General features: G+C 62.4%; 3 protein-coding genes across 3 annotated transcripts; all 3 read right to left on the reverse strand.

Annotated features, from left to right (window-relative positions):
• Positions 1 to 894: 894 nt before the first annotated feature.
• On the reverse strand, positions 895 to 6,099 carry LOC141933093 (glutamine-rich protein 2-like). Its single transcript, XM_074847424.1, has 11 exons — positions 5,992 to 6,099; positions 5,115 to 5,712; positions 4,814 to 4,888; positions 4,340 to 4,504; positions 4,062 to 4,183; positions 3,088 to 3,153; positions 2,733 to 2,834; positions 1,987 to 2,140; positions 1,715 to 1,802; positions 1,451 to 1,558; positions 895 to 1,112 (listed from the first exon to the last, which is right to left on the reverse strand). The coding sequence occupies exons 4-11, from the start codon at positions 4,445 to 4,447 to the stop codon at positions 913 to 915; spliced, it is 948 nt and encodes a 315-aa protein (XP_074703525.1). The 5' UTR covers positions 4,448 to 4,504; positions 4,814 to 4,888; positions 5,115 to 5,712; positions 5,992 to 6,099; the 3' UTR covers positions 895 to 912.
• A 7,439-nt stretch (positions 6,100 to 13,538) lies between these two features.
• LOC141932996 (phosphoribosyl pyrophosphate synthase-associated protein 1-like) lies at positions 13,539 to 16,935 on the reverse strand. The gene is made up of 5 exons (XM_074847243.1): positions 16,907 to 16,935; positions 16,649 to 16,750; positions 16,154 to 16,262; positions 15,296 to 15,442; positions 13,539 to 14,635 (listed from the first exon to the last, which is right to left on the reverse strand). Exons 1-5 carry the CDS (start codon positions 16,933 to 16,935, stop codon positions 14,477 to 14,479), a joined length of 546 nt encoding a protein of 181 aa, XP_074703344.1. The 3' UTR covers positions 13,539 to 14,476.
• Positions 16,924 to 20,559, reverse strand: LOC141933178 (glutamine-rich protein 2-like). Its single transcript, XM_074847587.1, has 8 exons — positions 20,369 to 20,559; positions 20,091 to 20,212; positions 19,117 to 19,182; positions 18,762 to 18,863; positions 18,016 to 18,169; positions 17,744 to 17,831; positions 17,480 to 17,587; positions 16,924 to 17,141 (listed from the first exon to the last, which is right to left on the reverse strand). Exons 1-8 carry the CDS (start codon positions 20,474 to 20,476, stop codon positions 16,942 to 16,944), a joined length of 948 nt encoding a protein of 315 aa, XP_074703688.1. The 5' UTR covers positions 20,477 to 20,559; the 3' UTR covers positions 16,924 to 16,941.
• Positions 20,560 to 22,357: the final 1,798 nt, after the last annotated feature.

Here is a 22,357-nt window from a genome sequence, read left to right on the forward strand (position 1 = left end):
GGGCTGTCCCCAGTGCTTTGCACGTTGTGCTGGGACAGCCCCGGCTCCCCCATACACACGGCCACATGTCCCCAGCCATGACACCCCCAGGTCCCCCCGCCATGTCGCTTCTAGGGACTGCAGTTTCCCTGCCCAGTACCTCTCCATTCGTGACACGACTTATGCCAGGTCTCAGCACACCTTTCTCCCATCTGACGGTGAGGGGTGGCAGAAGGGGGCTGGGGAAAAGCACCCCCAAGCAATGGGGGTGGCGTAAGAGAAAGGAGGGGATGTGTGTCCCCAGGGCTGGGGGCAGAGAAGGGGTGATGGTGCTTCGCTCCGGAGGGGGGAATCATCAGCTGCCCCGAGCCCGGCAGCAGTGGGGTCAGTGCCTTCCTCTTTCCATCAATGGCCGCGTTGGAAGAGGGACAAGGGGGTGACAATCCATGAGCAGATAAGGAAACCTGCTCAGTGATGCTCATCCCGCGGGATAAGCGATAGCCAGCCAGCGGGCTTGGGGTGGGATTCGCTTTTGGCGTTAAAGCCATGTCCTGCTGCCACCCTTCCCACCGCGGTCCCCATCTCCCACCACAGTCCCCATCTCCCACCACCTTCAGCAGCAACGGAGCGTCATCATCCTCCTGCTTTAGTGTGGGCTCCCCCAGACCCTTTTGGGGGCCACAAGCTCCCTGTCAGGAGCCATCGGGGCCGAAAAGGGGTTCATGGAGGCCAGGGGGTGTCAGGGAGAGCGTGGCAGCACGGGGCCGGCACAGACCCTGGGAGGGGGGTTGGACAGGGGCTGGTTTCAGCTCCTCTGGCCACACGTGGCCGCAGGACAAGGGATGCTGCGACCCCTCCTTATGCATGATGGGAAGATCCCAGCCCAGGGCCACCCCACTCAGGCCGCGCAGGTGCTTGGCTGCCCATCGCCCTTTATTGCTGCTGGCCAGAGATGCTTGCTCGCCTGCTCGGTGGCCGGGGTGGTGGGGGTTCAGTCGGGGACCCCCAGTCCTGCCTGGCTTCCGGGGTGCTGGATCCGTCCCACGAGGGCTGGGGGGGCAGGAGGAGCCCCCGTGCCTGGGAGAGGCGGCCGTGGGAGGAGGCTGGCCTGTGCTCTGGCGAGGTGGGGATGCCTGGGGGCGAGGGGCAGGGGTTAGCCCCCCTGCAGCCCCTGGGGCAGGCACCGCCCATGGGCACCTGCCTGGCCAGAGACACCCAGAAACGGGGTCCTGGCCCCCACCCTGAAGCAGACAGGCTGTTGTCCCACAGTGGCCAGGACCACCCCGCCACATCCCTCCACCTTGCTCTGGCTCCAACACGGGGATCGATTGCCCCATCTTCCAGTCCTCCCCCTCCATCCTGCTCCCACCCCACTCCACCCCAAACCCCCATCCCACCCTGCTTGCCCCCACCCACCAGGACACAGCAGGGTGCCCTCTCCCCCCACCCCGGTGCCCTGGCAGGGCCGTACCTGGCTGGCTGAGCGAGGACGCAGTGCTCTGGGGCCGGGAGAGCAGGCGGCTGGTGTCCCTCGCATCCCACTGCCTCGGGGACAGCTTGGGCTTGGCCCTGGGGAAGTCTGGCAGGAGGGAGCAGAGGGAGCTGGGCTGGGGGGAGCCAGGGAGAACACACGGGGGGGAAAGGGGGAAAACCTGGCACCCCGCGGGCACCCTGCCCACTCCACTGCCCAGTTCACCCCCGCCACATCCCCTCCCCAAGCGTGGCCCAGCCGTACCCTCCTTGCCCACGAGCACAGGCAGCTGCCTGCCCCGCCGGCCCCTGTAGATGTGGCCATCCTGGCCCAACAGCTCCGTCTCGTCGTGCTGGGAAGGAGAGAGGGGGTTGGCTGAAACACGGGGCCCAAATCAGCATCCCCAGGCAAACCCCCCCACCCAGCTCCCCCTGGGGAAACCGAGGCACGGATCCCCCCACCCCCACCCTGGATGCTCAGCATCACCCTCCCAGCCTCGCTTGCCCCCGCTGTATCCCTACCTTCGTCATCCTTACCTTGATGGGGAGCAGGGTGCGGGGCTGGAGCGGCCGCGGGGCGCTGGGTGGGTGGGGCTGGGGGTGCGGGCAGCGCTGCAGCGGGTGGGTGAGGGTGTGCCGGCCCCCGCAGAGCCGTGGCACGCGGGGGTACCTGCACTCGGCCACCCGCTCCCTGTGGGACGGAGCACAGGGATGCTCAGCACCCAGCACCGTGGCACCCCGTGCTTCACCCTACTATGCCAGGGAGGGGGCTGCGGGTGCTCCCCGGTGGGGTATGTCCCTCCCGGGTGCCCTCCGACTGCTGAAGGAGACCCACGCCTGTCCAGCTGTGCTGGATCTGCTCTTTCCCCGTGGCCCTGGTGAGCTGGTCATGGCCATGGCAGGTCCCTGCACCCTACGCAAGGGACACCGGGAGGCAGGAGCTGGGCTGTCCCAGCTGCAGTGTTTAATTTCGGTGACTTGTTTCACAGGAGGCAGCTGACTGCCCAGTGAAGCCTGAGGTCAGGCTGAGACCAGACACAGCTCATCACATGTGGCTTCAGCACCACTGAGACACAGACCTGGGCTAGACAGGGCAGCGCAGGGAGGGCTGTAAAACGCCACAGACCGGGGACAAGCACAGCTGACCCCTCTGCAGCACATCTCTGCTCCCCTGCCCTGCCCAGGCCCCCCCTGCATCCCTTCACCCCCACCCTGGGAAGGGCTCTCCCTCTCCAGGGCAGGGTCAACCTGCACCCCAGGGACCGGGTCCCCGTGTCCCCTACCTGTGGCTGTGCTGCCGTGTTTGCTCCAGCTCCACGACAGTATGGGAGCGCCTGGCAAGGTGGGGGGGGAGCGGTGGCATGTACGGGATGGCCACGATGAGCCTGGGGAGGGCAGGAGCCGTGGGTGGGTGACAGGGGACACACGACCCACCCCAGCTCGGGGCAGTGCCCCAAAACCCACAGGCTTGTACCCCATTGGCATCCCACTGCCCCCAGGGAGGGGCTCAGGAGGGCTGCACCCCCCCAGGCAGACACCCTAACCCCCGTGCCGGGCACAGCGGGGCACTGCCAGCACCCATCTCCCCTCCGAATCACCCACGCACCCCCCGATGCACCGGTGCCGGACGGTACTCACGGGCCAGGCACCAGCATGCTGAGGGGCCGGTCGCAGGACAGGCAGTGAAAATGGGCCAGCAGCTGCCTGTGGGGGGGGGCGGGGGGGGGAAGGGCTGGGTGAGTTCCTGGAGGGGATACAGCCCTGCCTGCACACAGGCAGGCAGCTGGCAGGCAGCAGCAAGGTGCTGGGCACTTCATTGTAATGGGTTATGGTATTTGCGGGGGGAACCGCAGGAATTTGAGCCTGGCTTACCCCCCACCCCACCCCAACAAGGTCACAACCCACCAGCTGACTACAAAATCAAGGGGCTACGATGGGGGAGAGCAGTTGGTTGTGGGCTCCCGCTTGGGAAAAAGCTCCACCTCATATTAGGCACCGGAGAATCCACTGAGGGGAGCACCCAAAAACCACCATTATGGGAACTACGCCCACAGGCACGCACAGCACCCCAGTCCCATGGGAACTGGGGGTACCAGCAAGGACAGAATGGGGGTGTTCCTGTACCTCTTGCTGGGGTACAAACGCCGGGCCTGGGGGATGCAGGATTCCCACATTTTTCAGGATGAGTTTTGTCACAGCTGCCCCGAGGACAGGGACACGCTCGCCTCGGCCCTGCGGGCACCTCCGAAACCTGGCAGCTGCCTGTGGCTGCCCAGGGCAGGCAGGGATGGGAGGCGAAGGGCGCAGGCACCCGTAGCTGCCATCCCAACCAGCCCTCACACCGGTTTCATCACTTCGTCAGCGCTAATTACCCCCCTGCCCCTCGCCAGGAGGGCAGGTCACAACCCAGCTCTGCGGCGCCGCGTGTCACACCCCTGCCCAGGGGGACAAGTCGCCGTTCCCCACCCTTGCTCCAGAAAACCTTTGCACCCACATCCCAGTTTTGGTTCGGGAGGGCTCCATCCTGCAGGTCCCCCTCCTCGTGCCTCCGTTAACATCGGGAACCTGCTACCGGTGGGAGGAGAAGCCATCGCCACCCCCATCGCACTCACTTCTTCATCCCAGCTGCATCGTCAGCCTCCGTCAGCGGCTCCTTCTCCTTGAGCTGCTCCAGGATGCTCCTCCAGTGCCCCTCCAGCTGCTGCCGGAAAGGCCCCAGCTCCAGGCGGTCCAGCTACGGACAGACACACACCCTCAGCCAGCTGCCCCGGGCTGGGACATCATGTTCCCCATGAAAAGCCAGGAGGGGGGATCCTCAGAGGGATGCTGCCTTAGGCTGCCAAGCCCCGAAGGTGCCAGTTTTGCGCAGCGGGGACGTGCCACCCCTCACCTTGGAGTCCATCTCTTCACTGAGCTGCCGCTGGACCTGGTGCCAGCCCTGCTCCTGTCCCATCACCCGGCTCAGCGTCTCCTGCATCCTCTCATTCAGCCGCTCCATGCTCGCCTCAAACTGGGTGCGACTCACTTTGCCGGCCAGGGCGGTTTTGTCTGCTTTCTAGCAGCGGGGAAAGGCAGGAGAGCAGTGAGGAAAGGATGGAGGGATGATGGGCAGGGCCAGCTCGTGGCAGGAGGACAGGGAGAAGTGGCTACGTGGCCCCACTCGCCCCATCACCCCCGTGGGGTTGGTCACACCAGCTGAAGGGACCCAGGGGAAGACAGAGGCACGTGGGGAAGGAGCCACAGCCCGTCTGGAAATCCTCCCTCCCCCAGGCCAGTTCTGCCACTGAGCCCCCAAGGCACAAGGGGTGTTTGTCACCCTGCCCAGCGCCCCCTTGGGTGGTGCCAGGACCCCCCAAGGCCATACCGCATCAATTCCCAGCACCAGGTCTTCCTTGTTCGCTTTCTCCTTCTCCAGCCTCTCCAGGGACCGGAACAGAGCCTTCCAACACAGAAAAGCATCCCATGGCACCGCGGCAGGGTTGGAGCTGCCTCCTGGCCAGCTGAGCAACCCCCGCTCCCCCCACCTCACCCAAACCTCCAGGAAAGGTACACTGAACCTCCACAGGGCTGCAAGGTTTGGGGGGGTGCAGACAAATCCCTTGTGGTCCCCAGCCTGGGGTCTGCCTGGAGGATGCTCTGACCCCGAGGGGGTTTCAGCCACCTACCTCGATATCTTTCTCCTTCTGGTGACGGTCATTCAGGAGGTTCCTGGTGACAGAATTGAGCTTCTCGTAGTCGCCTTGCACCTGCGTGACGGTGGCCTGGATGCGCTTCAGCAGCTCCTCGTCCTGCTTCAGGGAGGAAGATGACAAGGTGGTGCTGTGCAAGGCGGGGCTGGCTGCCCCCGTGGGGACAGACCCGGGTTACTTGCCCGGTGGCCATGGGCTCTCAGTGCCAACAGGACATTTGCATCAAGGCTTTAATTTCCTTCCATGCTGCTCGCTTGTACGAACCAATCTGGGAGGCGGTGAGGGGCGCCCCCACATTACAGTGAAGCACAACCAGCTGGGGGGGTGCTGGCAACCCCCTCCCAAGCCCCCCATGCTGGCATCTCCCTACCTGGCTCCTCCCTGGCAGCTGCCTTACCACGTTGCCCACTGCCTGCCGCGACGTGAAATCGTCCACCACCTCCTGGAGCTTCTCGTAGCGCTGGAGGAGCTGCCCCGCCTGCTTGCTGATGTCCGTGCTGCAGACGGGGCACGCTGCCTGCGCCTCTGCCTGCTCCTGCCCTGTGCTCGCCACCATCGCCCTCGGCTCGCCCAGCTGCAGGAAGGGGAGAAGGAGTAGGCTCCGAGATGAGGTGGAGGCAGGCAACAAATCCGGGTGCTGTGGCACCAGCCCGTCTGGAAATCCTCCCTCCCCCAGGCCAGTTCTACCACTGATCCCCAATGCACAAGGGGTGTTTGTCACCCTGCCCAGCATCCCCTTGGGAGGTGCCAGCACCCCCCAAGGCCATACCACATGGCTGGGGATGTGGCTGGGAACCCCTCCAGGACCACCCCACCATGCTGTGGCGGTGGGAGCGCTGCCCCTGGACCTCACCTGCTCCTGCAGCTCGTCAGCCGTCTTGGCCACCAACCGCTCCAGCGTGGCCTTGGTCCTCTCCTGCTGCTCTTCCAGCTCCTTCAGCTTACACCTCATCTCCTGCAGCGTGGACCTGGTCAGTGAGACAGGGGCACAGGCAGGCTTAGCCTCCACAGGGTAGTGGTCTGGGTGTCAGGGGCCCCCGGCTCTGTCCCCAGCGTAGTGGTCTGGGTGTCAGGGGCCCCCGGCTCTGTCCCCGGCGTACTGGTCTGGGTGTCAGGGACCCCCGGCTGTGCCCCCTGGGTGGAGGTCTGGGTGTCAGGGACCCCCGGCTGTGCCCCCTGGGTGGAGGTCTGGGTGTCAGGGGCCCCCGGCTCTGTCCCCGGCGTAGCGGTCTGGGTGTCAGGGGCCCCCGGCTCTGTCCCCGGCGTAGCGGTCTGGGTGTCAGGGGCCCCCGGCTCTGTCCCCACCGTAGCGGTCTGGGTGTCAGGGGCCCCCGGCTCTGTCCCCGGCGTAGCGGTCTGGGTGTCAGGGGCCCCCGGCTCTGTCCCCGGCGTAGTGGTCTGGGTGTCAGGGGCCCCCGGCTCTGTCCCCCGCGTAGTGGTCTGGCTGTCAGGGGCCCCCGGCTCTGTCCCCAGCGTAGTGGTCTGGCTCTCAGGGGCCCCCGGCTCTGTCCCCAGCGTAGTGGTCTGGGTGTCAGGGGCCCCCGGCTCTGTCCCCACCGTAGTGGTCTGGGTGTCAGGGGCCCCCGGCTCTGTCCCCACCGTAGTGGTCTGGGTGTCAGGGGCCCCCGGCTGTGTTCCCACCGTAGTGGTCTGGGTGTCAGGGGCCCCCGGCTCTGTCCCCAGCGTAGTGGTCTGGGTGTCAGGGGCCCCCGGCTCTGTCCCCGGCGTACTGGTCTGGGTGTCAGGGACCCCCGGCTGTGCCCCCTGGGTGGAGGTCTGGGTGTCAGGGACCCCCGGTTGTGCCCCCTGGGTGGAGGTCTGGGTGTCAGGGGCCCCCGGCTGTGCCCCCGGGGTGGAGGTCTGGGTGTCAGGGGCCCCCGGCTCTGTCCCCAGCGTAGTGGTCTGGGTGTCAGGGGACCCCGGCTCTGTCCCCGGCGTACTGGTCTGGGTGTCAGGGACCCCCGGCTGTGCCCCCTGGGTGGAGGTCTGGGTGTCAGGGGCCCCCGGCTCTGTCCCCGGCGTAGCGGTCTGGGTGTCAGGGGCCCCCGGCTCTGTCCCCGGCGTAGCGGTCTGGGTGTCAGGGGCCCCCGGCTCTGTCCCCAGCGTAGTGGTCTGGCTGTCAGGGGCCCCCGGCTCTGTCCCCAGCGTAGTGGTCTGGGTGTCAGGGGCCCCCGGCTCTGTCCCCCGCGTAGTGGTCTGGGTGTCAGGGGCCCCCGGCTCTGTCCCCAGCGTAGTGGTCTGGCTGTCAGGGGCCCCCGGCTCTGTCCCCAGCGTAGTGGTCTGGCTGTCAGGGGCCCCCGGCTGTGTTCCCACCGTAGTGGTCTGGGTGTCAGGGGCCCCCGGCTCTGTCCCCAGCGTAGTGGTCTGGGTGTCAGGGGCCCCCGGCTCTGTCCCCGGCGTACTGGTCTGGGTGTCAGGGACCCCCGGCTGTGCCCCCTGGGTGGAGGTCTGGGTGTCAGGGACCCCCGGTTGTGCCCCCTGGGTGGAGGTCTGGGTGTCAGGGGCCCCCGGCTGTGCCCCCGGGGTGGAGGTCTGGGTGTCAGGGGCCCCCGGCTCTGTCCCCAGCGTAGTGGTCTGGGTGTCAGGGGCCCCCGCCTGTGCCCCCGGGGTGGAGGTCTGGGTGTCAGGGGCCCCCGGCTCTGTCCCCAGCGTAGCGGTCTGGGTGTCAGGGGCCCCCGGCTCTGTCCCCAGCGTAGTGGTCTGGGTGTCAGGGGCCCCCGCCTGTGCCCCCGGGGTGGAGGTCTGGGTGTCAGGGGCCCCCGGCTCTGTCCCCAGCGTAGCGGTCTGGGTGTCAGGGGCCCCCGGCTCTGTCCCCGGCGTAGCGGTCTGGGTGTCAGGGGCCCCCGGCTGTGTTCCCACCATAGTGGTCTGGGTGTCAGGGGCCCCCGGCTCTGTCCCCAGCGTAGTGGTCTGGGTGTCAGGGGCCCCCGGCTCTGTCCCCACCGTAGTGGTCTGGGTGTCAGGGGCCCCCGGCTCTGTCCCCACCGTAGTGGTCTGGGTGTCAGGGGCCCCCGGCTCTGTCCCCAGCGTAGTGGTCTGGCTGTCAGGGGCCCCCGGCTCTGTCCCCAGGGTGGTGGCACGGGCATCAGAAGTCTTTGTCTTCTCTGAGGAAGCACCTGCCCCCTTCTCAGGGGCCACTGGTGCTCTCTGCATCGCCGGGGAGCCAGGCTGTGTCTGTGGAGTCCCCTTGCTGGTCCCTTTGCTGGTCCTGGGTGCAGGCTGTGTCCCTGGTCCCTTCAGTCCCAGCGCTGAGCTTGCCCCATGCGGGGTGTCCATGTCTGCAGTGGGGGGCTCGGCGGGGGCAGCCTGGCCCTCACTGCCATCCTGCGAAGAGGAGGCAAAGGGGAGCAGGTTTATGGGCGGAAGTGCAGCGGCAAGGGCCGCCCGCCCTGTCCTCAAACCCCCCAGCTCACGGAGCCAAACTCAAGTACCCCAAAGGCAGAGACTGCCCACCAGGCAATCCTCCAGCACCTCCCTGCGCACCATGTTGCTCACCTGCTCCGGGGCTGGGGAGAGGCTCAGGCTTTCCTTCAGCTTTTTCTGGGGAAAAAAGGGATTAGGGGGTCAACCCTGGCCACGTAGCCGGGTGAGATGGCACCCACAGGAGCACTGACCCCCTCCAGCATCGCTGCCCAGCCCTGCTGGGACCGTGCCCTGACACCGAGGGACTGGGTGCACCGGTGCCCCGGGCACGCAGCCGCCTCCTTCCCGGAGCAGGATCCGGGCGTGCGCGCGGCCGTACCATGTCACTGTCCAACGCTGTCCGGTCACGGAGGGCCGGCAGCTGGCTGGCAGCGTCCTGGAGATTCCCCTGGAGCGGGACAAGGAGAGGGATGGCAGCCCAGACACAGGAGCAGGATTGAAAAGGAGCATCCAAAAATTAACTTGGGCACAGGACAGAGGGATGCCAGGCAGGGTTGTGGCTGTGTTGCATGGGTAGATCTTTATCTCCTCTCCTTCTTAGCACCCATGTTTCTTTCTTTACAGCTGCTTAGTTAAAAAATGTCTTAGCATCACTTTGGTTGGTGCATGCAGTTACCTCTTCAGCCTTGGGACACCCTTCCTGCTCTTCCCTCCTGGCACCCTTCACGCCGGGTGACACCCAGGGCCGTGGGGCAGGGGTGGCAGGGTGACACAGAGGCAGGGAGCGGGGTGAGGGCCCAGCTGCCTCCTGGGGACACCGGCAGCAGCTCACCATGCCAAGCGTCTCGCGGATCATCCGAATGTTCTCCTCCATGCGGGACTGCGCCGCCTTCATCCTGCCCATCTCCTCGAGGAGATCCTGGTAGAGCGCCACGGCCTGAGAGAGGGGAGTGGCGGGGGTGAGTCCCGGGGGCACTGCGGGCAGCACTTACCATTCATCACACCTTCAGCAGCCAAGAAGCGGCAGCAGCTCCCCAGAGACCCCCCCCAACCCTGCCCCGGGGGGGGCCCACTGCACAGCCCAAGTAAGTGGGGACAGATCCAGCCCTGCCTCCCCACACCGGGCTCTGGGCAAGACTACTGAAGCCGATCCAAAGGGCAAAGAGCTGCTGCCACCCTCTCAACCACAGCCTGGCCCGCGAGGGCAGCGGCAACCGCGGCTAACGAAGCGGGGAGCGATCAAGCAGGGGCCTGCCCCGAGGAGGGTGAGCTCAGCCACCCGGGGAAACCCTCCCTGCTGCCTTCTCCCTACATGTCCCAGCCCCAGCAGGATCCGGCCCTGCAGCACCCAAGGTGACCGTTTCCTTGAACCTGAGCTTATTTCCTCCCACTGGGGATGCTCGCAGCCCCAAATGGCTCAGCGTTGTGCAGGATGAGGCCCCTCTCCAGTCCCCACCAGTGCTGGGTCTAGCCCTTGGGCAAGCCAAGGGGATTTGGGCTGGGAGACGAGGCTCATGAGATGCTGATGGAGCCTCTCAGCTGCCTGAGGAGTGGGTGCCGTACCTGGCTGTGGGTCAGGAGTGGGGAAGGGAGGGATGGAGAGTGGTAGGGCTGGATCTCCACAGGTGCTGAGCCTCTGGCTGGTGGAGCCGAGGGCACCGGCTGCTGTACTGGACCCACGACTTGCTGATGGCAACTTGGGGAGAACCCAGAGCAACTGGAGCAGCATTTCAGCCCCAGCTCTTTCTCCCCAAAACTCCATCCCTTTCCCACAGTGAAGCCCCACATACCACCTCGAGCTCAGGCTTAAACCAGACCTAAGGGCACCACAATGGTGGTGCAGACCCCAGAGGAGGGGGTGTCTCACGGGGGGGGGCACCCAGGGAACAGGGAAGAGCCTCTACCTTGGAGGTGCTGCTCTCGTTCTCTTCAATCTTTGTCGTCATCTGCCCCCTGTCAGCAGCCACGGAGGCGTCCTGGGGAGTGCTCACGGTCCCCTGCAGCGGGTCCTTCGCGGGCGTGAGCGACTCTGTGCCTGGGCCTCCGCCCTGTCCCCCTTCTTCTCTCGGGGGTGACTCGGGGGGCTGGTCCCGCCCCAGGAGGGGGGTCGGGCTGTGCCCTCGCCCCAGGGCAGGCAGGTCCTGCAGGCCCAGGTGCCTGAGCATGGCCTGCAGCAGGCTGTGCAGCGCCGGGAAGTTCACGGTCCCGACCTGGGGCGGCCCGATGGCGACGTCCAGCAGCTGGGACAGGCTGAGCGGGTCCATGGCTGCTGCCCTGCCCGAAAACACAGAGCCTGACCGGGGGGGACACGACAGCACCCCTTTTGCCTGGAGGGGACCTGGGCGGGTGGGAGGGATGGGCAGCCGCCCTCCTCCTCCTCACCACAGAAAGTGGTCGAAGCGGCGGGGGGGCGGGTGACACGGTGACCCCCCGAGGGCAGGGCTGTCTGGGGGAGAGGGAGGGGTGTCTCCTTCCCCGGCCACCCCCAGCCTCATACCCAGCTCTGCCTGCCCCTGCCCCTGCCCCCCGCCTCACTTTCTCGCCAGCCCCCCAGTCCCCCTCTCCCGACCGCGCACCCCCAACCTTACTCGTCCGTCCCCGCCGCCGCTCTGCTCTCCCCTAGCCCCGCCCCTCACCCTGAGCCCACCCCTTCCCTTTCCTCATTGGCCACCACCCGCCGCTGCCCGCTGCCCATTGGCCGAGCCCGCTGCCCACGTGCCCGTGTTTACAGGGCGGGATAACGCAGCGCCTCCCGTTGCCAGGCGACGCGGCGGCCCCGGCGGCGGGCAGGGCCCGGGCTCCCCGCTGCCTTTTCCACTGTGACGACACAAAATACAACTGGTGACGTCGAATATTTTGACGCAGCTCCCTGCAGCCCGTGGCTGCGCCGCGCACAGAGACCATCCTGCCCGTCCGGCACCCTGCTCCCCCCTGAAACTCTCCCAGACAAGCCCAGTCCCGGCAAGGAAGCACCTCCATTGAGTTATTGGCTGAGGTGTCAAAAGCATGACAGATTTTACCCTCTCCCTCAGACGTGGCAATGGTGGAAGGCTGCTGCTGACTGCATCAACACACAGATTTCTCGCACCTTGCACCGAAGCAAAGGAGCCGTGAGAGCGGGGGAAAAAGAAACGCAGCTAAACACAGGCATCCAGACAGCCCCAGGAAGTATTCAAACACTGGGAAAAATCTTCGAGCCCGAGTGATCCATCAAAGTACTTACAAAAATAATCAACAAGACTTTCTTTTCCCTTAGAAACGTCCAGGTCGGACCGTCACACGGTCAGAGCACCCCCTTGGGTGAGGCACTCAAAGACCATTTCCAAGAAAGGATGAGGGTGGGCAAGCAGGAAGCAGAACTCGCTCTTCTAAATGACACCAGATACCTGTTTTCAGGCATTAAAACCAAAGCATCTAGTCTGTATTCTTCTCTTCCAAACTGGGAGGACTGAATTCAAAGAGGGAGCAGAGAGATTAAGAGATGGGAACAAGATGCACTGAGGCAAGAAGCTAAACCCTCCTTGGAGTGCCCCTAAGTCTTACCTCCAAGTCAGCGGCAGAGCGGGGGGCTCAGGAGTGCTAAAGCTACGCCCAGGGGCTGCTCAAGCTGTCTAGACAGCACTCGGGACCGGCAGGAAAAGCTGTAAGACTCCCTAAAATAGCACAGGCCCCATCAGCACAGTGGTGCAGCAACAGCAAGGGGAGGGTCTTGGGGCTGGAGAGAAAACGCTGAGGTTTGATGCTGACAGGATGGCAACCTAGGTCTGGGTTGGTCAGGTCGGGCAGATGCTGTGTCCCCAACGCACCATCCCCCCGCCACCCCTGTTGTCCCAGGAAACACAGGGTACTGGTTTTCCTAAAGCAGTTAAGAATTTTGAGATGTGAACATCTCCTGGCTTCAGTTTAGCCAACTGCTTTTGGCTTCTAGTCAGGGTAAGGTTTGAAGCAGTCAGAATAATTCAGGTTGTGGTCCCGAGTACAATGCAGGGGACACCAGCACAACCCTCTGCTCACCGGTGCTGTGGCTTCACCGTTTCCACCCAAATACAGCCCAGTACAAGCAAGCCTGACTGGGGCAAGAACACTCAGCAAGCCCAGACCTTGCTTCTGGCCGGTCTGACAAGGAGTTTGAGGGGAGAAAAGAGCAATACTGCTCATAGTGTAAGCCAGTGTTAAAAATGTGAAGAGTATGATCCGGTACTGGCTCAGAACAAGGGCACACGCAGACACCTGCAAGGGCTTCACACACTTCAGCACAGCACTGTGTTCCTCCCCCCGGCCAAGGAGCCACGCTGTGGTCACAGAGTACAGCTGTGATTTGTTCACAGTGCTTTGAAAACGCAGGAAAACCATCAACAGCCTTAAGACCTCATCCAGCCCCGAGCATCCCTCGTGGGATCAGGCTCGGAGGTTTAATCCATGCTGGATACTGGAGATGACCCAAGAGCTCCGGGCTCTTGCGTACCCCCACCAGCTACGAGACAGGGCGCTATGCTGCAGGACCAACTCCCCCAGGCCAAGGCACGCTTGTTTGCCCAGTGTTCAAGGCTTGTCCTTCTCCCAGAGTCACTGCCTGCCCCTAGGCACCGCGCACGTTTTAGATGCTGGAGTGGAAGAGAAGGATGTAGGCAGAAGTTGAAGGATAAGCAAAACCAAACAACTGCCTGCTAGAGACAGCCCGTTATCAGCAGTGCTCTTTTGAAGCTGCTGCCTCCAAGCAGGATTTGTTCCACGCATCAGCAGGCTAGAAAGTGGTATAGATTTTACTGAAGTGTGTTTGTCAGCCTCATCAAGGGGGAAGATCACAGTTTGGGAATTTATCCTTGTATCATCCTGGAGACGAAAGCTTTCACAAGCACCTTGTGCAGCTTTCTCAAGTGCCCCTCCAGCCAAGGATTAGTGTCACTCAAGAAAGGAGCAAGCAGTGAGTCCTACTTCCCCATGGAAGCTCCAAGTGAGCCTGGTTACAGCAACAGCCCCATGGTACAGACAGAGCAGCTGTTCAGGGGGTACAAGGTTCCGGGGAACCACCAAAAATGAAAAATTCTGTGCTTTTTATTGCAGGTTCAGTGTTAGTGTTTTGGAGAGAACAGCTGCATTAGAGGCAGATATTGTTCCAACTCCCCTTCCCCATGAGACTGCCACAATTCATCAGCTCCATGCAACTCCAGAAACTGCGCCTCGTTTTGCAGTGCAGACAAGTTTCAAGTGAGGACTTAGACCCTCATGTGACTTGCCACTGAAGAACAATAATGATCCAAGGCTCGTAAAATGAAAAGGCCAGCGCATTAACTAGCACCCCTTGCCCTGCTGGGAGACACACGTGAGCTTGTTCCCAGCGCCCCGACGCAAGGATGTGAGCAGCCCTGCGAATGGGTTGCCCTAAGCTGCCCTTTCTGGATGTTCGCTAACTTAGTTTTGATGAAAGTCCTTGCTATGCTGTGCAGGAGATGAGAGGCCACTCGGTTGGCAAGGAGCTGCTCTGCTGATCAGCTCTGCCAGCAGCGAGCAGTCCTGCCCAGCTGCCTGAATAAAGCACTGCCTTCTGCGCTCTCTCAGGCGAGTCACAGGCAGAAACAGAAACCCAAAGGCTGTCTCCTCTTGCTGCCCACTTGCAGTCTCTATTCCCTTCTCATAAGCTGACAGCTACTTCTTTTTGCTTTTCGTTCCCCCCCTATAGGGCAAGAGACAACACACTAAAAAAAAAAAAAAAAAGGAACTTAAAAAAATTCAACACCACCTCATTTCTCCATCTCTCTCAAGATGTAATCCTCCCCATTGCCAGTGGCCTCTTCTATTCACCTGTAAAGTGCTGGTCAGGTTGATGCTTTCTATTAGATCTCATGGCTCAAGACTCTGAAAACCTTCACGCTCCTACAAGAATAAACAGTTGTGTTATGCCTATAATTTATGGTATTGCCGTTTCATGCATATTTCCTTCTCTTGTGGAAGCCAGGACGGGGGCAGCGCCAGGTCTAGTCATCGACAGTGATGTTGCGGAAGAGATAGGCCGTGGACTCGCCATTGTGGATTCGTCGGACGGCTTCAGAGAGAATCAAACTGATATCCACAGTCTTTATCTTGGGGCACTGCAGCTTCTGCACCTCGTGAGGAACTGTGTTGGTTACTACCACCTATGGAGTGCCAAAAAGAAAAGACAGTTAGTTGTGCTGCTGATACGCTCGCTCTCACCAACAGCTACCCTAGATCAACTCCACGAGTGGTGTGTACCTGCTGTTTCACAGTTCAGGGGGAGAAATCCGTGTATGTTAGGAAAAAAAGATGAAAATAAATGGTCTCCCCCACATGACAGTCAATCTGTTGAGGGGCCCGGCGTAACCAGCACTCTGCAACAGCCACCTCCACACAGGCTGACGGGTGCATTTAGAGCGCAGGATCTGACATGTTTGCTACTAAGGGCGAGGTCTGAAATCTTAAGGTACCCAACAGCCCGTCATCAGCTGGGGCAGAGGGTCAGGTAGAAGGTCTGTGCAGTGAGAAAGCGATCACATGCACCCAGCTGCGGGAAGAGAAGTGTCCAAGCAGGGATGGCTAATATCTGTGCATTAAGGAGAAAACATACACAGATCTGATCTGAACACGTAATCATCACACACGTTTTTTTTTTTTTTTCTTCAGTGAAGAACCAGCTAACTGAAAGCATCTGATGAAACCAGTCATTTCAGAGATGAGCTACGTGGCAGGGGAAGAACATCAGTTTGTGGGTTTTGGTGCCTTAAATCAACCCAGTTACCAGAGCCAGCCCTCCCCCCCAGCCCAGAAAGCAGACGCACCTCATCGATGGAGGATTCCTCTATGAGACGGGGGGCATCTGCTGACAGGAGCCCGTGAGTAGCCATCACAAAAATCTTGTAGGCTCCACGCTCTTTCAGGATCTCTGCAGCAGCTACAAAGCTTTCCACATCATCGATGATGTCATCCTGAGAAGAGACAGAAATAACACCAAAACCAGAAGTCTACCATGCCTGCAGGGCAGGAGTGGATCTGCAAGGTACTGCAGCTTTGGCCACAAACATAGCCAAAAAGAATATAATCCCTGGCTACTTCAGCTGCTGTTGAGATTCAAGCACAGCCACGTGCACAACTTAAATCTGTGGACACCGTTTCCCTAATTTACAGACCCTTTTGCTAGTGTGCAGAACAAATATTGTGTCTTGGAAACAAACTAGTCCCTGCACATGCTCACAGGCAAACAGAGCTTATCTTCAGCAAGGTATTTTTTTTCACAGCGATAGTAGCTGCATGTTGATTAGTTACACTGCAGCATGGCACAGCATGTAAGAAAAGCTCAGCGAGCTTTTTTTATGGTTGGTTGGTTTGTTTGGGTTTTTTTTTTTAAATACTTCAGGAGATTTCTCTGCATGTCCTGGATTTGCTGAGTATTTGTACACATCTGATATTTGTAGATTCAAGGGAGCAAGGAGATTTCAGAGCTTAAAGCACTGAAATACGAAGGGTTTTCAGCAGAAAGCTGAAATAACCAAAGCCACCAGCAAAACTGGAGAAAACAGCGGTAACAATCCTGTTCCCACCCCTACACCAGCAGTCCCTCCTACCCTCTGGGATAAAGCAGCTCAAGAAAAGATGCTGGGAGGAAGCCACCCCCCCGCTCCTCTCCATCACACCCATACCACAATGATGGCAATTCTTCCTCCAACGTCTCCAACCACAGTTATTGGCGGTTTCTCCTTGGCCATCATCATCACTAAAGAAGAATAATAAAAGCCCAGGTCAGTTAGCCTTGAGTCAAACCGCAACAGCTCCACCACACAAGAGGCCCTTAACTGTGTCTTACTGGTGCACAGATACAGGCACGTGCTTTACATTATCCTGACACCCACCTCAGTGGGGAACCACTCGTTTAACCATTGTTTTCCTCCTTAAATGAATAGCACTGCTGCGTAAAGATGAAACTCTCAGTTTCTGTGGGCACCTCGTACTGACCTCAGAGACAGTAAGCAAATCCAAATAGTTCACAGATCCCTGTGCAAGGAGAGCTACAAAGCAGCACCTAGTTTATGGGAAACGTCAGTGACTTTCTTTGTGCTCCAGAACAGGACTTGGAATTAAAAAAAAAAAGGGTATTTCATGACTGGGCACAACAAAGGGACTCGTCTGAGCAACACCTCTCAAAGGGCACATGCTTTACCAGGTGCAATTTTTCACCTGCTGGACTCACTAATTCATCCGAAGGATTTGTGACTCGCACTGCAGCTTGCTTGCTTTCTCTCGTATCACCAAACACACAAGGCTCTTTCAGAGGGCATAAGCACCTTAATAATATCTGCTCAGGCAAAGAAAGCTTAAGGAAATTTGCAGGAGCAAGGGATGCTGCGACCCCTCCTTATGCATGATGGGAAGATCCCAGCCCAGGGCCACCCCACTCAGGCCGCGCAGGTGCTTGGCTGCCCATCGCCCTTTATTGCTGCTGGCCAGAGATGCTTGCTCGCCTGCTCGGTGGCCGGGGTGGTGGGGGTTCAGTCGGGGACCCCCAGTCCTGCCTGGCTTCCGGGGTGCTGGATCCGTCCCACGAGGGCTGGGGGGGCAGGAGGAGCCCCCGTGCCTGGGAGAGGCGGCCGTGGGAGGAGGCTGGCCTGTGCTCTGGCGAGGTGGGGATGCCTGGGGGCGAGGGGCAGGGGTTAGCCCCCCTGCAGCCCCTGGGGCAGGCACCGCCCATGGGCACCTGCCTGGCCAGAGACACCCAGAAACGGGGTCCTGGCCCCCACCCTGAAGCAGACAGGCTGTTGTCCCACAGTGGCCAGGACCACCCCGCCACATCCCTCCACCTTGCTCTGGCTCCAACACGGGGATCGATTGCCCCATCTTCCAGTCCTCCCCCTCCATCCTGCTCCCACCCCACTCCACCCCAAACCCCCATCCCACCCTGCTTGCCCCCACCCACCAGGACACAGCAGGGTGCCCTCTCCCCCCACCCCGGTGCCCTGGCAGGGCCGTACCTGGCTGGCTGAGCGAGGACGCAGTGCTCTGGGGCCGGGAGAGCAGGCGGCTGGTGTCCCTCGCATCCCACTGCCTCGGGGACAGCTTGGGCTTGGCCCTGGGGAAGTCTGGCAGGAGGGAGCAGAGGGAGCTGGGCTGGGGGGAGCCAGGGAGAACACACGGGGGGGAAAGGGGGAAAACCTGGCACCCCGCGGGCACCCTGCCCACTCCACTGCCCAGTTCACCCCCGCCACATCCCCTCCCCAAGCGTGGCCCAGCCGTACCCTCCTTGCCCACGAGCACAGGCAGCTGCCTGCCCCGCCGGCCCCTGTAGATGTGGCCATCCTGGCCCAACAGCTCCGTCTCGTCGTGCTGGGAAGGAGAGAGGGGGTTGGCTGAAACACGGGGCCCAAATCAGCATCCCCAGGCAAACCCCCCCACCCAGCTCCCCCTGGGGAAACCGAGGCACGGATCCCCCCACCCCCACCCTGGATGCTCAGCATCACCCTCCCAGCCTCGCTTGCCCCCGCTGTATCCCTACCTTCGTCATCCTTACCTTGATGGGGAGCAGGGTGCGGGGCTGGAGCGGCCGCGGGGCGCTGGGTGGGTGGGGCTGGGGGTGCGGGCAGCGCTGCAGCGGGTGGGTGAGGGTGTGCCGGCCCCCGCAGAGCCGTGGCACGCGGGGGTACCTGCACTCGGCCACCCGCTCCCTGTGGGACGGAGCACAGGGATGCTCAGCACCCAGCACCGTGGCACCCCGTGCTTCACCCTACTATGCCAGGGAGGGGGCTGCGGGTGCTCCCCGGTGGGGTATGTCCCTCCCGGGTGCCCTCCGACTGCTGAAGGAGACCCACGCCTGTCCAGCTGTGCTGGATCTGCTCTTTCCCCGTGGCCCTGGTGAGCTGGTCATGGCCATGGCAGGTCCCTGCACCCTACGCAAGGGACACCGGGAGGCAGGAGCTGGGCTGTCCCAGCTGCAGTGTTTAATTTCGGTGACTTGTTTCACAGGAGGCAGCTGACTGCCCAGTGAAGCCTGAGGTCAGGCTGAGACCAGACACAGCTCATCACATGTGGCTTCAGCACCACTGAGACACAGACCTGGGCTAGACAGGGCAGCGCAGGGAGGGCTGTAAAACGCCACAGACCGGGGACAAGCACAGCTGACCCCTCTGCAGCACATCTCTGCTCCCCTGCCCTGCCCAGGCCCCCCCTGCATCCCTTCACCCCCACCCTGGGAAGGGCTCTCCCTCTCCAGGGCAGGGTCAACCTGCACCCCAGGGACCGGGTCCCCGTGTCCCCTACCTGTGGCTGTGCTGCCGTGTTTGCTCCAGCTCCACGACAGTATGGGAGCGCCTGGCAAGGTGGGGGGGGAGCGGTGGCATGTACGGGATGGCCACGATGAGCCTGGGGAGGGCAGGAGCCGTGGGTGGGTGACAGGGGACACACGACCCACCCCAGCTCGGGGCAGTGCCCCAAAACCCACAGGCTTGTACCCCATTGGCATCCCACTGCCCCCAGGGAGGGGCTCAGGAGGGCTGCACCCCCCCAGGCAGACACCCTAACCCCCGTGCCGGGCACAGCGGGGCACTGCCAGCACCCATCTCCCCTCCGAATCACCCACGCACCCCCCGATGCACCCGTGCCGGACGGTACTCACGGGCCAGGCACCAGCATGCTGAGGGGCCGGTCGCAGGACAGGCAGTGAAAATGGGCCAGCAGCTGCCTGTGGGGGGGGGCGGGGGGGGGAAGGGCTGGGTGAGTTCCTGGAGGGGATACAGCCCTGCCTGCACACAGGCAGGCAGCTGGCAGGCAGCAGCAAGGTGCTGGGCACTTCATTGTAATGGGTTATGGTATTTGCGGGGGGAACCGCAGGAATTTGAGCCTGGCTTACCCCCCACCCCACCCCAACAAGGTCACAACCCACCAGCTGACTACAAAATCAAGGGGCTACGATGGGGGAGAGCAGTTGGTTGTGGGCTCCCGCTTGGGAAAAAGCTCCACCTCATATTAGGCACCGGAGAATCCACTGAGGGGAGCACCCAAAAACCACCATTATGGGAACTACGCCCACAGGCACGCACAGCACCCCAGTCCCATGGGAACTGGGGGTACCAGCAAGGACAGAATGGGGGTGTTCCTGTACCTCTTGCTGGGGTACAAACGCCGGGCCTGGGGGATGCAGGATTCCCACATTTTTCAGGATGAGTTTTGTCACAGCTGCCCCGAGGACAGGGACACGCTCGCCTCGGCCCTGCGGGCACCTCCGAAACCTGGCAGCTGCCTGTGGCTGCCCAGGGCAGGCAGGGATGGGAGGCGAAGGGCGCAGGCACCCGTAGCTGCCATCCCAACCAGCCCTCACACCGGTTTCATCACTTCGTCAGCGCTAATTACCCCCCTGCCCCTCGCCAGGAGGGCAGGTCACAACCCAGCTCTGCGGCGCCGCGTGTCACACCCCTGCCCAGGGGGACAAGTCGCCGTTCCCCACCCTTGCTCCAGAAAACCTTTGCACCCACATCCCAGTTTTGGTTCGGGAGGGCTCCATCCTGCAGGTCCCCCTCCTCGTGCCTCCGTTAACATCGGGAACCTGCTACCGGTGGGAGGAGAAGCCATCGCCACCCCCATCGCACTCACTTCTTCATCCCAGCTGCATCGTCAGCCTCCGTCAGCGGCTCCTTCTCCTTGAGCTGCTCCAGGATGCTCCTCCAGTGCCCCTCCAGCTGCTGCCGGAAAGGCCCCAGCTCCAGGCGGTCCAGCTACGGACAGACACACACCCTCAGCCAGCTGCCCCGGGCTGGGACATCATGTTCCCCATGAAAAGCCAGGAGGGGGGATCCTCAGAGGGATGCTGCCTTAGGCTGCCAAGCCCCGAAGGTGCCAGTTTTGCGCAGCGGGGACGTGCCACCCCTCACCTTGGAGTCCATCTCTTCACTGAGCTGCCGCTGGACCTGGTGCCAGCCCTGCTCCTGTCCCATCACCCGGCTCAGCGTCTCCTGCATCCTCTCATTCAGCCGCTCCATGCTCGCCTCAAACTGGGTGCGACTCACTTTGCCGGCCAGGGCGGTTTTGTCTGCTTTCTAGCAGCGGGGAAAGGCAGGAGAGCAGTGAGGAAAGGATGGAGGGATGATGGGCAGGGCCAGCTCGTGGCAGGAGGACAGGGAGAAGTGGCTACGTGGCCCCACTCGCCCCATCACCCCCGTGGGGTTGGTCACACCAGCTGAAGGGACCCAGGGGAAGACAGAGGCACGTGGGGAAGGAGCCACAGCCCGTCTGGAAATCCTCCCTCCCCCAGGCCAGTTCTGCCACTGAGCCCCCAAGGCACAAGGGGTGTTTGTCACCCTGCCCAGCGCCCCCTTGGGTGGTGCCAGGACCCCCCAAGGCCATACCACATGGCTGGGGGGGTGCTGGCAACCCCCTCCCAAGCCCCCCATGCTGGCATCTCCCTACCTGGCTCCTCCCTGGCAGCTGCCTTACCACGTTGCCCACTGCCTGCCGCGACGTGAAATCGTCCACCACCTCCTGGAGCTTCTCGTAGCGCTGGAGGAGCTGCCCCGCCTGCTTGCTGATGTCCGTGCTGCAGACGGGGCACGCTGCCTGCGCCTCTGCCTGCTCCTGCCCTGTGCTCGCCACCATCGCCCTCGGCTCGCCCAGCTGCAGGAAGGGGAGAAGGAGTAGGCTCCGAGATGAGGTGGAGGCAGGCAACAAATCCGGGTGCTGTGGCACCAGCCCGTCTGGAAATCCTCCCTCCCCCAGGCCAGTTCTACCACTGAGCCCCAATGCACAAGGGGTGTTTGTCACCCTGCCCAGCATCCCCTTGGGAGGTGCCAGCACCCCCCAAGGCCATACCACATGGCTGGGGATGTGGCTGGGAACCCCTCCAGGACCACCCCACCATGCTGTGGCGGTGGGAGCGCTGCCCCTGGACCTCACCTGCTCCTGCAGCTCGTCAGCCGTCTTGGCCACCAACCGCTCCAGCGTGGCCTTGGTCATCTCCTGCGGCTCTTCCAGCTCCTTCAGCTTACACCTCATCTCCTGCAGCGTGGACCTGGTCAGTGAGACAGGGGCACAGGCAGGCTTAGCCTCCACAGGGCCGCTCAGGGGGTGTCCCTTGTCCCCCCGGGCTCCTCCTGCAGGGTAGGAAACCCTGTCCGTCCTTTTACGCCAGTTGCAGGGTGATCTGGTCGCTGACATCCCCTTTCCAGTTGGCTCCAGCTACCTCCAGCTTTCCGAGGGCATCTTCCAGCTGCCTGATCTGGGAAAGGCAGTGGTGGATGAGTCAGGGCACAGCCCCCTCTGTTGTCCCAGCCCAGGGGCCCTTCAGCTGCCTCCTCCCTGCCCAACTCCCCCCTGGCATCCCCGCAGCCCCCCCAGGGACTGCTGCCAGCTCACCTTCCCATTCTCGCCCTGCAGGTCACTGGTCAGGCCCTGCAGCGAGGACACCCGGCCCTGGAGGTCGGCCAGGATGCTGGCGATGCTCTCCTTGTCTAGATGTGGTCCGAGGGGACATGCTGTCAGTGAGGGGGTCTCGGCCTTGAGGCCAGGCTCTGAGCACAATGAGCCCCCAGCCCAGGGTGTCCCCATGCCAAACACCCCCCTGCCAGCCCCCCCAGGGGCTCCTACCTCCCTCTGAGAAGAGCAGGCGCAGCTTCTCAAGCTCGGCGTGGTCTGACTTGGTGGCTTCCAGCTGGGCCACCTGCTCCTTCAGGCTGGCACAGAGGTGGCTGAGCTGCCCGATCTGGCGGAGAGCCTCCACCGTCTCTGCGCAGCGGTCGGAGACACTGCTGGAGCCTGAGGATCCCCAGGGCACGGGCGGCTCTTGCATAGGGGATGTGGCCCTGGGATCAGTGTCAAGGGGGATCTCTAACCCCTGGGCTGTCGGCGAGAGGGTCCTCACTGCCGGG

This window comes from Strix aluco, chromosome 21 (genome assembly GCF_031877795.1).
Source record: "Strix aluco isolate bStrAlu1 chromosome 21, bStrAlu1.hap1, whole genome shotgun sequence".
Taxonomy (NCBI): domain Eukaryota; kingdom Metazoa; phylum Chordata; class Aves; order Strigiformes; family Strigidae; genus Strix; species Strix aluco.

Coding starts and splice junctions, on each gene's coding strand:
- LOC141933093 (XM_074847424.1), bottom strand. CDS start 4,447: ATGGAGCGGCTGAATGAGAGGATGCAGGAGACGCTGAGCCGGGTGATG. Junction 2,141..2,732: donor ACACGGCAGCACAGCCACAG/GTAGGGGACACG, acceptor TCCGTCCCACAG/GGAGCGGGTGGCCGAGTGCA. Junction 1,113..1,450: donor GTCCTCGCTCAGCCAGCCAG/GTACGGCCCTGC, acceptor CCTCGCCCCCAG/GCATCCCCACCTCGCCAGAG.
- LOC141933178 (XM_074847587.1), bottom strand. CDS start 20,476: ATGGAGCGGCTGAATGAGAGGATGCAGGAGACGCTGAGCCGGGTGATG. Junction 18,864..19,116: donor AGCATGCTGGTGCCTGGCCC/GTGAGTACCGTC, acceptor TGCCCTCCCCAG/GCTCATCGTGGCCATCCCGT. Junction 17,142..17,479: donor GTCCTCGCTCAGCCAGCCAG/GTACGGCCCTGC, acceptor CCTCGCCCCCAG/GCATCCCCACCTCGCCAGAG.
- LOC141932996 (XM_074847243.1), bottom strand. CDS start 16,935: ATGGGCAGCCAAGCACCTGCGCGGCCTGA. Junction 16,263..16,648: donor AAGCATGTGCCCTTTGAGAG/GTGTTGCTCAGA, acceptor GTTTGACTCAAG/GCTAACTGACCTGGGCTTTT. Junction 15,443..16,153: donor GAAGAATTGCCATCATTGTG/GTATGGGTGTGA, acceptor GTCTCTTCTCAG/GATGACATCATCGATGATGT.